The sequence below is a fragment of the Phocoena phocoena genome, chromosome 17 (assembly GCF_963924675.1).
Source record: "Phocoena phocoena chromosome 17, mPhoPho1.1, whole genome shotgun sequence".
Taxonomy (NCBI): Eukaryota; Metazoa; Chordata; class Mammalia; order Artiodactyla; family Phocoenidae; genus Phocoena; species Phocoena phocoena.
Window position 1 is genome coordinate 2,215,469 of NC_089235.1, and position 14,536 is coordinate 2,230,004.

The 14,536-nt window shown below is 38.1% G+C and overlaps 1 protein-coding gene across 2 annotated transcripts in view; it reads left to right on the plus strand.

Annotated features, from left to right (window-relative positions):
- Positions 1 to 14,536, plus strand: part of SNTG1 (syntrophin gamma 1) — a 188,496-nt gene that overhangs the window by 155,326 nt on the left and 18,634 nt on the right. For both annotated transcript variants that reach the window (XM_065895511.1, XM_065895512.1), the window contains exon 15: positions 3,798 to 3,890. In XM_065895511.1, the coding sequence (XP_065751583.1) occupies positions 3,798 to 3,890 (93 nt within the window). The remainder of the gene's footprint in view (positions 1 to 3,797; positions 3,891 to 14,536) is intronic.

A 14,536-nucleotide genomic window follows, 5' to 3' on the forward strand; every position in this document is an offset into this window, starting at 1 on the left:
TTTGTTAAACTTTATCTCTTAACTGTGCAGTTATATCTAGACCAAATGTCATAAACCTGTAGCCTGTACAATTCACAGGACCGTGGATGGGAACAGGCTCTGCAGCTGACCCCTAACTGACCCTTAACAGAGACCAAGGGCAAAACTGGACAGTTGTGATGCACTTGAGTCACAGAGCCGGGACCTAAACAGACACACGGACACAATTTTGAAAACAAATGTATGATGACAGTACAGCACTATTATCCCGGGATTCCTGCCTGCGACAGGGGACTTGGAGGCATAGTTGTTCAGTTAGGTTGAACTGATATGTGACATGTATTAATTTCTTTCTTCTGACTACCAATTTCCATATTCAACCCATCAGGTCACACCAGTATGACATAACCATCAGGGGAGGGGAACAGGAGAAGACTTATTTTCACTTTTTTCATTGCTTAATTGACATTTTCTCATATTCTGCTGATCTGCATTACCTAAAAATGTTAAAGTAACTGAGAAATGTTGTTTCAATAATTTAGCTGTATAGAACCTCAATTCAATAAATAGATATTTTAATATCAAAGTAGAAAGATGAAAAATACCTTAAATGTTATTTTATTCCAAGTATCAACACTTAAGACCATTTTAAAGCATTGTATAAAGTTGTACAGGAGTTGACGTTTTTGTTATTTATTTTGATAGTTTGGGGTTTTCCTAATTATCATTTCCCTAGAATATCACACTTCACTTGGAAACAAATACATGGTGATTTCTACCTGCTGGTTTCAAGTTAAAATTTCATTTTAAGTCTCTTGATGTTTAGAAGTGAGATAGAGATAAAATTATATTGTTTCACTGTATTTTACTATTTTTTAAAATCTGGACCTCACATTCTCTAAACTGATGTCCTGAGCAATGCATTTCTTTGTACTAGCACCTTACGTATTCACAATACAAATTTGAGATGCATATGGTAAGTGAAAAGAAAAATATTTAATGTCTTTTTAGCTTTTGGTTGTTTTATAGATTTTATAATTTCCCCTTGTTTACTCTACCAGAAATCAGTAATCAACGACTGAACACTGTGGTTCTGTTATTTTCAAAATTCAAAGATGTGAATATATTTACATGAAGAAGTTTGTGGTTTACTTCTATGTTCCTAATATTTCCACTTCCACTAAAGTTGGTAAAAAAATAAAGAGAGGACATACTCCTATTGTGAAACAGGCATAAAAGTAGGAAATTAATAAACTAATACAATAAAAATTAATAAATTAATCTATTTTTATTTTGAAATTAGTTTTCATTAACAGGACTGCACCCTAACATTTTCTAGCTTCTAATCTATTCCTTTATCTATTTAAATATTTTCTGATCTCTAATGTACTTAATATTGATATAAATATATATTTATTTAAAGGATAATTCACTGAAAGCAGGTATTTCTAAACATCCTACATTGTCATTTCAATTAACACCTTAAAATCTAGCCATACTTCCCAGGGTGACAGTAGAAAATGTAATGAACATTGAAACAGAAATATGACAATTTGCATGAATTACATCTTACATTCACCTAGTATTCAAAGTACCAGAGTTAAGCGTAATTAATTTACTGTATTTTTAGTACCTTTATTTGTCCAATTTCTGAACAATTTTCCCAGAGTAAGTGAATAATACTGGTAAGGGACATATAATTGTTTTTTTACACTAATTCAATATGAATTAATACAACCCTTTTAAAATAAGACTTTCTGTGAATAAGTGTGTCCCATTCAAAACTTGATTTCTTTTAATGTTATTATTTCAGACTCTTTCATTGTGCTTTATCCAGCTATAGACAGTTAGCTGTCATCCAAAAGGGCATGTAAAAATTCATTTTATGTGTGATCTTCAAATATTGTGTAATAATATATAAAATTGTGCAAAATAATATATAATAATTATATATAATAATTATATTTAATTGTGCAAAAGTCTTTCAAAGTGTTTCTAGCTTGAAATTCCCTAAAAAGGATAATTTTTTTGCTTTTCTCTAACTATAATTCAACTTTATTATAAAATAAATATAGAAATTAAACAATAAACATTTCAATGTTAAAACATACAAATATACTCATTACATATGTTTATGAAGACTATAAATCATAGAATAAAACTTCAGCGGATCTCAAGTTATATCGTATCTGTTTCGATTTAATGATTATCGAAACAATGTAATTTAATTCATAATTCTGTTCTTAATGAGATAAATTGTAGTGTTCCATACTGAAGGTGTTTCCACCAGACATGTATTGTTTAAATAATGTCATTTGAAAATAGCAAGCAATTATGTCTAAATTGGAGAAAATGAGATGGCCTTGGGTATTCCTTAAGTTGATAGTAGTTTTAATAAAGTGGTAATGGGTGGGTACAAGCATGGAAGGTAAGGTGTTCATGTATTAAATAAAATTACACCCACAAATAAACTTACAAGGCCCATTAAGTTTGCTTTCTAATCTGCTTTTTTGAAAAACTTAACTCCAAGTGAATAATTTGGCCTGGTTATAACTTTCCAGTGCAGATTGGGCTTAAACACATGAATATAGCTTTTTGGTGGCGTCAACGTGATGCATTTAGCCATCGTTAGTCAGAATGAGATTCACTTAATGTACATTTATACACAGTATTATAAACACAAATATGACGTAAGGATTGGTATCGAACATTTGCCTGAGATAGGTTTCTCTCTTTCTCCCTCTCCCTCCCTCTCTCTCCCCTTTGTGAATTACAAATGTTTTTCTTGGGACTTCCCTGGTGGTCCAGTGGTTAAGACTTCACCATCCAATGCAGGGAGTGTGGGTTCGATCTCTTGTTGGGGAGCTAAGATCCCACATGCCTCTCGGCCAAAAAAACAGAACATAAAACAGAAGCAATATTGTAACAAATTCAATAAAGACTTTAAAAATGGTCCACATCAAAAAAGGCTTTAAAAAAAGGTGTTTCTCTTGATTTGAATATCCCACTCCAGTTTGCAATTAAATGCAAATAAAACTGGCCTGTGGACATAAAAATGCATTGTTTCATATAAGCCCCAAGTGTGTATTTCTCATCTGTTATTCTTGTATTCCAGCATCTATATTTTACTAGTTTTCCCAAACTATTTATATAAGTAAAATTGTAATTTAATCTGATCTCAGAGTGAACGATCATTAATTATTGATTTCGAAGAATCAATAGGCTTACACAAATAATAGAAGGGTAAATGTCTTTAGGACATAACTTGTACCACACTGATGAACATGTAGAGACTCTTAAGGTCAAGACGTTTCTTGTATTTCTTGCTCTGATGATTAAATCTGTTTGTGTGCCTGAGAGCTCTCTTTTTAAGAATATCAATGAAATTGATATGCCAAGAATTTAAGTAATACCTTAATATTTAATAATTCACTTTTAGCTTAATAAAAATGCAGTGATATTTAGCTACAGAATATGACAACTTAACATAATCTTGCCTACACCTAAAAATGTGTATACAGTTTTATTGCCAAGATAGGGAAAGGCATCAGTGTGACACAGGTAAAGACAAGGTCACCAGGGCAGGGTTGGAAACTCAGCCCTGCAGCCCCCGGGCAGGTCAACAACCACTCGGCCTGTGTTTTGTTGACGTTAGGATGTTGACAACACCAGGTTCCTTATACAGTTATTGCTGAAATAAAGTTAGCTGTTGTATGAAGAACTTATCACAGCGGATGTGACACAGTCCGATATATGTGGACTATTAACCCTGACATTGGGTCAGTCACATGAAAGTAACAGTGTTTTGTTCTGCCCAGTGCAAGACCTATGCGTGCGTGCTGGAAAGCCACCTGATGGGGCTCACGATCGACTTCAGCATGGGCTTCATCTGCTTTGACGCTGCGACCAAGGTACTGTGCGTGGTCAGCGCGAGGGTGCGCGGCCTGGGTCCTAATCAAGGACGACTGGAATTGCTTCCAGCTCCTGTCAGCACTCTGACTGGTTATCAGGTGTTGGATTTAAGGTCCTCGTTTTTATTAATAGGAGATAAATTATGCCTTAATATGTTTATAGAAAAACAAGAGATTGAATTTTAATAAAACAAATGTGTTGCCAGAAAACATTATAACTATAAAAAGTGTATATATATGTACTATATAGACATATATGTCTATATATTATATATATATATATATATTCTCTCTTACTAAAAGTATGGCCTCATAATGAAGGGAAATTTTCTTCTCTCAAAACAACTTTTTAAAAGTGTTCCTTTATTATTTTTCTGTGTCAACATCTCCAATATCAAAATGATATTTTTTTAGTTGTATAGGTAATATGTTAGAATTATAGGATGGGGGAATTTCAGGGTTTGGAGGCCCCAAGCCAGGGAGTGTCACCTTGTGAACACTTGACTGTACTGTCTGATTGGGCACTTAATCTTCATAATGCATTCACATCTTTAAGTGGACGTTAATTTTTACAGTGTTTCAAGGTAAAATTTGAAAGGAAATTAATATGGCGTATATTCACACTTTTCATTTTTGAGAGTCTCTTCTGTGGCTTGGATAAGTTGAAGGGCACTAATTTTGAGGATCTTCGATCTACTGTTTTTGCCAAGGACATATGACCTTCATGTACACACACAGTTCACAATATGTTTAATTTGACTTCTTCTAAAATGCATTTATATAGTTACAACATAATCATAATATAAATTCCATGGGTTAAACTTCTAAAAATAGAATTAGACCTTCCTTTTTGATTTATGTTTTTTATTCAATAATATTTCAACTCTTTCCTATCAAAGATAGTTGTTAAAAATCCAGAAGGAAAATTCGAGAATCTAAGAATGAACATTTTCTTGATGCATCTCCTACAAAAGTAGCACTCAGCACACGTGTCTTTCCCTCCAGTCCTCCTGGGTCTCTGCTTCATAGAGGTCCCTGTTCTCACGGCGCCTGGTGGAGAGGATGGACTCAAAAGGGCTCATCTGAGGTTTGCTGGTTCTTAGCAAAGGGAGTTGTTCGGGCTGGAAGCGTGTAACGAGGGGAAGAGCGCCGGGCGGTACTCAGAGGAAGCTGCCTTCTCCTCGGAGTCCACAGTCACGGCCCGCTGACCAGGCAGGGGCTGACAGCGCTGGCAGGACCCGCGGGGCCACGTTCAGAGTGAAGCAGTCAGCACCGGATAGCAGGGGCCTTGGCCTTCATGGCCGATGTGGCCCCCACGCTGCTGGGTGGTGCAGTGACAGCGCCTCCCTGCCTTAGAGCAGTAAGTGCTTACTCCTCACATGGCTGGTTCCCTCAAGCATCCCCCACCTGGCTCTGCTACCCTTACTCCTGATTCCTGTGGAGCCAGGAGGTCAGCCCAGCATGTCCTTTTCTTGCCGGTGACACAGGCAGGACAGAGCAAGCCTTACCTGCAGTCCTTCTTCATGTGCCCCTGCTGCTAGGACATCTACAGGCTCCCACTGGTCACAGCAGGTCACATGGCTGAGGCCACACCAAGTCAGAGGGCAGGGTGCCCGGCCCACGGTGGCAGAGCACAGATCTGGGGTGATGAACCCAGGGCTGACACGCCACAGTGCCGAGGGCCACCAAAGCCACCAGAACCTGATGGCAGAAGCAGGATGCCGTCTGTGATGGCCTTGGTGCCTTGGGGAGGATGCTTCGGAGGGGAGAAGAGTGGAGGGGGGGCGGGGAGGTTATTGGGCGTGTGGCTTAGACCTGGGAGCTTGCAGAGCTGTAGGGACCTGAGTAACAAGGAGGACGAGGTGCCCTTAGCAGGGCTTGGAGAGAAGGGTGGAGCCTCTGACCCGGGCAGCTCTGGGGAATTATTCTCCCGAAAGTAGCCACAGAGGCGTCATTGGGTAGTTACTCTGTTTAAGGATCGGGCTCACTTTTCTAATACTGTGTGTCTCACAGTAGTTCAGTGACTTTTCTAAGTTTCTTGGAAAACCCGTTCCAGTGGCGCGTGCTCTAGCACAGGACCCAGATACTATAAACAGACAACGCATGTCGTGGCCTTCAGTGCCCGGGTGCATTCCTGGCAGCTGGTCCCCGCACCGCGCAGCCTCAGGACGGCCTCTCCCCCGGGACACTTCTTGGTCTGGAACACAAACAGATTTCTGGCAGGCAGGTGTCAGCAGGTAACCGAGATAGAAAATTATTCCACGTTCACTGGGTGAACAGAATTTAGGCTCCACTGGGACCCCCGACATGGGACCCGTCCTCTGCAGACCACTCAGGCCCTGGACATACAGGGGCCCTCACCCACCTTGAGTGACTCAGACTTTCCTCTTTAACCGCTTTTTAACCAAATCAGGATGATTCGACACAGAAAGACCATGCATCCCAAGGTAATTTGTTATATGTCGCTAATTTAATGAACATAATAGTTTTCAAGTGATGCCTTTTACATGTGAATCAATTTCTAGAAAAATAGATTTCTTTGAATTGGGGAGTTTTTTCTTATACTTAGGGGGAAAAGGAAAATGATTGACTCACAGTAATAAAGTTCGTAATTAAATGTTAGAGATCAAATAGTCAAAGTGAAGAATTGGCACTGCCTCAAAAATAAAATGTGCAGGAACTTATGTGTTAATTTAGCAGTTATTTCATAAACTGCTTGATCTCTGTAGTGGAGCAGCCTTCAGACAACCTGGAGGAGAATAAAGCAGTGATGGCTTATTATGTTGTACAGGTATATTGACTTAGATGGAGCTATCCCAGTAAACTCATTTCCTTTTCTCTCTAGAGCTGTTACTCTCCACTGAGCTGGCAAAGATGTGTGCATATGTTAAAAAGAAATCACTAGAAAAGAGCTGATTTCTACAGAGAATCGATAATATGAGTTATCAGTGTGGCTGAATTTTATCACGTTGCCAGAAAGAAGCAACAACAATAAACAAAACAAAAACAAAACCCTAAGGATCCAAGAAATTTATACGAGAAAACCCACATTTTCTGCCAGTCTTTATTACACAGACAGCGTGTAAAGTTTCTCAAAATAAAATTAGTATGTTACAAATGACAAATAGCACACCACATCCAGCAGTGTGTGGAAACATGTTAGTACCTCTTTTTCCACGTGTATTTTGGTTATTCTATATCTTTACATAGATATGATTACAAGAAGTACTCTGTACAATCAACCCACCAGGTTGATGGGTTTAAGCTATTACAAAATAACGCACAAGGTCTGCATTTTAGAAACACTTTTCTTCTGTTTTCTTTTTCTTTCCTGTTTGAGAGATTCCAAATAAATTGTCAAAGTGAACATCTGTATACCCCTCTGTGAATGTTCCATATATTTGATGAAAATATTTATACATATAGACATATCATATAGGGATAGTGTAGAGTCCATTTGGGGGGAATAAATTTAAATGAAATACGTTTGATCAGGATGAAATATGTTTGATCAGGAAGTTTCATCCAGTCTTTAGGCCCCTGGCCTGAGGATGGTAAGCTTTGGTTCTGTTAACTGGAGCTCAGACGCACGCCTGGATCCCTCAGGCTGCGTCCCGAACACGTCTCAGCACAGGGCCCGCCCCGGAGCTGGTCGTCTTCCTGATTCTGACTTCTCTGCGTTCCTCTCTCCGTTATCAGAAGGAATCTGAATAGTGTTCTATACCCGGGCCTCTTCCTCAACAGCTGCCCTTGCGTAAATCTGGAAGGTTCACTCTGACGGAAGTAGGGCAACCCCTTCTCATCTGGTTACGGCAGCCCAACCTGCCTTCTCGATGTACATATGTATTGAACACACGCCTATGTATCGTCTCTGTGCAGACACAAGGAACACAGAGAAGGGTACACTCCCTTCTCTCAAGATGTCCACAGTCTAGTGAAAGAGACACACCTGGAACTGGGGGCTTTCAGGAAGTCTGGGAGAAGCCAAAGCATTGCAAAGACATAGATACCTGCCCTTCTGTCCCTGTTCCCAGCCACTGCCAGATTAATGACGCTTCTAAAATGTAAATTCGGCCATGTCATCAGTCTCCCTTGTTACATTACTTTAGTGGCTTCCTACTGCCTTTATGACATCTGTCAACACAGGATAGAAGCCTCTCAGGGTTCTGGTCTCTGTCTGGATTTGGCATCATCTCCTGTGTCTTCCAGCTTTTGAGGATCCAGCCGTACCCCATGCTTTTCCACATGACACTTCCACAGCTTACGTTCACCTTGAGAGCAGATCTGCCTCCAGAAAGCCTTCCCTCACAGACTCAGGGGAGGCCTAGACACCCCCTGGTGCAGCACTGATCATCACACATGACAGCTGAGATCGGTGGAGACATTGCCCTAGTCCAGACTCAAGCACCGTCCAAGGACACAGAGTCAATCTAAGGACGGGTGAGGCGTGTGCTCATGAAATGATGTTGCCAAGGAAACACGTGGGAGCCATGAGCTCTCATCTAATTCTGCTTTCTTTTCATATTGCTATTTTTCTCCCTTTATTCATCATTTCCATTCACATTTATAAGATTTACAAAGTTACTGTACAGTTGATGTACTAGTTTTAGTAAAAATGTAATTTATAAAGTTCAAAAACATGATCAATTAGGATAATTGACATGAATGAAGAGCAAATGAGAAGGATAAAGATGTGTAAAGAAAAATATTCTTAAAGAAAAGGTTTGTCATGGTTTTCTACTAAATAGGACTCCTAACCCACCCACAGAAAAAAAAGGAAGGAAGAGGACGCGCTTACGGGACACTGGCATTCTAACATGTGTTGTTAATTCATCTCAGTGGGGAGGGGAGGATGGAAGGCAGCAGAGGGGGTGTGTACCTGGGCTGCTTGCAAAGTCGAAGGGGGAGGCAAAGCAGAAAGAGGGTTTTGAGGGAAGATTTGATTTTCTGGTTAACAAGAGACCCATCAAGACACCCTGCAGCAGAAAAAGCAAAAGCATGTTTGTGGTTATTGCTGGGCAAACACTAGTTAACCGCCAAATACCAGGCGACTGGTGTTACAGGGAGATAAAAACAGATTCTGCCTCCAAAGCAATTTTGTTGTAATTTTTAACGTCTTCTGTGTAATAAGTTGTAATCCATATAGATTGTGCTTTCTGGTGTGTTTGCCCCCTATGTTGCAAAATAGGCTTAGATTCCTCAGAAGATAGATGACACAGAGCTTAAATTACCTTCATATGTAGACGTTATTTCATTTTTTGGAAGAGGAATTTTTCTGTGGGCCGAGAGAAATTAGGCTCTGCCCACAGTGAACCGATAAAGAGACGGATAAATGTATTAGAGGTTTTTTGGGTTTTTTATTATTATTATTCTACTCTAGAGTTTTTCGTGTTTTATTTTATTTTATTTATTTTATTTTATTTTATTTTTGGCTGTGTTGGGTCTTCGTGGCTGCGCGCGGGCTTTCTCTAGTTGCGGCGAGCGGGGGCTATTCTTCGTTGCGGTGCGCGGGCTTCTCATTGCGGTGGCTTCTCTTGTTGCAGAGCACGGGCTCTAGGCACACAGGCTCAGTAGTTGTGGCGCACGGGCTTAGTTGCTCCACGGCATGTGGGATCTTCCTGGACCAGGGCTCGAACCCATGTCCCCTGCATTGGCAGGCGGATTCTTAACCACTGCACCACCAGGGAAGCCCTAGAGATTGGTTTGCCTATTTTGTTCGGCATGTAAGTTTTTCATCTCATTTGTGCAGCTTCCCTTTCCATTTATAGACATACAATTGATGAATTATATTTTTGAATAGTCTGCAACTAAGGAACACGATATCATACAAACACTTGATTCATTTGCTAACCTGAGTCCCTCAGTTGCAGCCCGCTCTGCCACCCGTCTCTGGGGGATTACAGCCGGCTCGGAAAATCTCTGTGGTAAATGTCGAAAATATGGAGGAAGGGAAAGCTTTTTCTTTTCCCTTCCCACTGAAGTTCTTTAGATCACTGGCATTTCTAAACTTTAAGCCAATTCTAACCATGAATCTTAAACAAATGGGTAGCTTATGGGACACTTTTTACTTGGAGAGAGAGAGTGAAAGAAGCTTATAATAGCAACAGCATTGTAAAGAAGAAGCAATGATGACTCAGAACAGACCATGCTTGAGAAGATCAGCAAATTACTTTCCTGAGTTTCGTGTCTTGTACCAAATGGGGCTCTGAGTCTGTCCTCTATTCTAAGGATCTTTCAGACTATTTGCAATGGAAGTTCAGTTATAATCGTGCTCAATCAACGGGTCTTTGATGTTTGGTCAGGCAAATAATTGTAGAAAACCAAAGAAGCAGGTTGGGCTAAAAGAAAAGTAGGAACCATGGAGCATGGCCGACTTGGGTTTGATTCCCGCTTAATAGTTGTGAAATACTATGAATGTACGTGATGTTTCCTTAATTGCATCCTCTGGAAAATGGCAGTACCCTAGCTATTGCAGGGATTAGTGGGAGGATGTGAAAGGGTCTAGACCAGCGTCACACTCACTGTAAGAAAGATGACATTCCATTGAAGGACAGCAGTGGACACATGGAATGCTTCACAGGCCCTGAGTGAAGTCCATGTGGCCGCCCATAAATGACTCAAGGTCAGGAACGAGGGATGGGTTCCATGCTATGTGCCTTATGATATTCACATGAATATTCTGCTTGATAATATTTGAGCATTTCATCTTCAATCATAAGTGGATTAATCACTGTTTGTAAGCATAGTTTATAAAGATTTCTCACTGGTTTAAGAATGATGACCTTAAATTATAAAACCCAATTGGCATTGAATCCAAAGGTTTCAGCGTTATCTGTTTGCCTGCATTATTTCCTTTTATTTTTTCCAAAATTGTTAGAGCCTGCCGTAATTTAAAGACGGCGCACGCATTATGAAGAGTGGTTCAGAGGCAAATGCTTCTTTTGCAGAATTTTCTTTTGTAATCTTTAATTGTGAGGGCGCTTTGGGTGATAACCTTTTACTGTATATTTTCCTATTACCCACCATGTTTCTTAGCCATCTTCAGTGACTTTTTTACAACTATTGAAAATGCTGGGACTTATTGTGTTCTCCACACGTACGGCATCTTTGCTTGCATGTTTCAGTCACTTAAAAATATTTAAAGACATCTTCAAAATGCCAGGTACATTTTAAATTTATCATTTCATATAGTCATTCTGACAGGATGTTGAGTTGAACACTGTTTCTGACTGTTAAAAATAAAAAAAAAAGTTTTAATAAATACCACTAGTAAGGTATTTTGGCTCCATTATTACTAAAATCCATTAAATAGTATATTTTATAGGGAAAATTTTTTTTATAGTTTCTTGAAATCTATTCCATGGGATAAAGCTAGCTGAACAAAGTTAAATGAGTTTCTTTTTCTGAGGAAATGAGAATCTGGCCTGTGACCATTTATTCTGAAGACTTTGGGTGGAATTCTAGATTTCAAAAATCCTCAGAAATGTTTTCATACATTTGCTATCAGTTTTTTGTTTGTTTTCTTTCTTTCCCTCCTTTTGGACTTGCTGTCCATCAAGTTCAACAAATTAAGATTACCACCGGTTGCAGGAATTTTCCAATCCAAAACCAACGCCCCTTGGTTAAAGTTATGTAGAGAGGGCAGAGACCCCTGGGCTTGCAGAGTTCAGGAGATACTATGTACTATTTGCTTACATCATATCCCTTCTACTGTTGGAAAGTTCACAGCACTTTATAAGTTCTCACGTTAGTATATGTTTTCTGGCGTATTCACCAAAATCAATGCAAGTACACTTTAGCTGCATACGTTTCTTAATTTAAGAAAATACTGATATTACCATAACACTGTGCTCTACCAACAGTACAAATTCATATTATTGTTGCAATAACAAATAACATATCCAACGCTGAAGTTTTTAACTGAATTTATGGTAACATTCAGAGTAAGAGATATTTCAATTTTGACATAATGAAATTTCTGAAGTTTTACTTTGATTCCAAAAATTGAATGGAAAAGAAGTTAAAGCTAACTGATCTTCTAATTGAAAGATTGATAGACAAATGACATCATTTAATCGTGAAGTTCTTCTGCTAATAGAGACAAATCAATATCAATAGCTTCATTTTGATACATGAACAAGAAAACTTGAAGTCCAAAATTTGATTTAGAAAGGGAGTCATCTGATCTACATAAAAATTTATGCTTAAAGGATATTTTAAATGTACTTATCTAAATATATTACAACAACGTTATGGCAACAGAAATAGAATGGTCTAAGAACAGTGGTGTCCGCTCATCTTTTTCAGCATTGATATTCATAACATAGTTGCCATAATGTTTATCAGAATCTTAAAAACAAAATACAGGTATAAAGACTAGGATTTCCAAAGATTCTTGAATTAAGCCAATTTTTATACCTGTGTAACGTTTACTGATTATATTTTCAGATTCCTCCAAATTGGTGTTAATGGTTTCATGGCATGTTAAGTCACACAGTTTACCTAGAAGGTTCTAGGTCTTACTAGTTTACTGAGTTACCTCTGAGTTACCTCTGACCAATCTTTCAGCCCATCATTAGATTCATTAACTACTTTATTCATTTTTGGCGCGATCTACTCACAGCCGAGGATCCATGCTCCATATTCCGAAAAGTCTCCAGGCTTCCCTCCCGTATCTGCCTCATCCGCATTCTTAATTTTGTTACTCTTTAAAATAATGAGCTTTAACAGCTGTTAAAGTCTGGCCTTTGGAAAAGTCGGCTAGTTGAAATAGCAAATTCCTGGTTTACTTTTATGACTACATATGAAATATTATTTCAAGTTATAATTATAATTTGAGAATTTGCAACCTTTACTTTTACAGTTAAGCCAAGCTAGACATAGTTTCTTGTGCAAAACCACATGGTAGGTTAATGTCAGGACCTGAGCCGTGTATGATAATGTTTCTGGCAGACGTTCCCCCGCAGCCTTCTACAAGCTCCTTTGTTTTAACACACGTACCTGCTTTCCTGTTCTTATGTACCCCTTAAAGTCATATTATTGCATTTTCCATGTAAATACATGACTCTTATGAGCATTATTTTAATGCAAATTGTTCAGTTTTCATTTTTTTATATTTATTAATAATAAGGTGTTTAACACTTTCCTTTATTTTTCATATATTGTATTTCCTTACAGTTAATTTTTTGAAAGGGAATGTCTGGATCACATAACATCCACATTTTTATGGCTTTAGTATATATTATAATTATTGCCCCAAAGAATCTCACACAGTTCCCAGGAATTTTATACAAATATTTCAAGATAAACTTGCTAGCTTTAGTTATTTTAATTTTCAGTGATCTTTGCTAATTTAACGTTTGGAAAAAGCGAAGTCATTGTAATATTACCACACTCCTCTTTTTTTCTAGTGAGATTGAACATGCTCTCGTATTTATTAGAAATAGTAATGGTTTTTCCATTTTCTTCAATGACTTTTCTCTGTAGTACTGTCTTTTTACTTATTATGTTGTTAGGATTTTCCTTATACTTTACCGTATTTCCTGCTATATTGCCACTGTTTGTTGTTTTTCTTTCACCCTAACCCTAATTGTACAAATGAATATATAATTTCTTACTAGTCCTAAATCTAGAACTCCCTCTTTTCAAAAGTTACTAAATACTCACTTACCTACTACCGCGTAGTTCTCCTGGATTGTTTAAATTATTTCACTTTTTAAAACATAAAGGATTTTATTTAGAGGAAGTTGTGAGATAAAGGATATAACTCTTCTATTTTTCTTCCAGAAAGTTAATTTCCCCAGATAATTTTATTGTTAAAAGATGCTTTATAGTGATAGACTTAAGGCAAACATTTAAGAGGATTTGTAATGACTGGATATTGCTTCTGTATAGATTGTGTAGCCTCATAGTAAGAACAAAAGCAAAGACATCTTCTTTATACAGAGACTAATATCTTCAGAAAACTGACGGTGTCTTTTTAAATATATAATAAAATGCTTAATATATAAGAGCATAAATGTTTGGTGAATAAATAAACGAGCAGTATTCTGTGTAACTTAATTTTGCCTCATTATTATATGTTACTGAGAATTTCCTCGTCCTTATTTTTAAGGACTTTATGATGTTGCTATTTTATTATCCTTTTAAAAGTGTAAACTTTTTAAATTAGCATGTAGATCTCATACTGTCTAAACCTGCTGCTGCCACATGGGAAGATGGCGTTTAGCCACGTGATCTTCTAGACCGAGGCCCCGCGGATGGGTGGGGCTGGTCCCATGAGATGTTCGTGCTGGTTTGTCTCATGAGGGCACCATGGAAGTTTCCGTTGTGATCGGTTACTCAGGCTGACCTTTCATCTTGACAAAGACACGGGTTATTAGTTTGAGCTTCAAGAGAGAGTTCTACAGAATTATCGGTTGAAAATCACCTTATCGCTTCTATGGATGAAAAAAAAAGAAATGGAAAATAGGTGCTTTTGCTGATTCACTGGCATGGACTTAGGCTTTAAGTGAGTTTGTTTCTATTTCATGATAATGTAAAACCAGATACGCAAATTGATTTATTCTTATATATGTTTAAAATGACAATTTCATGGGAACCAAAGTTATTTCAGGAAATTAAAGGATATATTGAATACTAAGCCT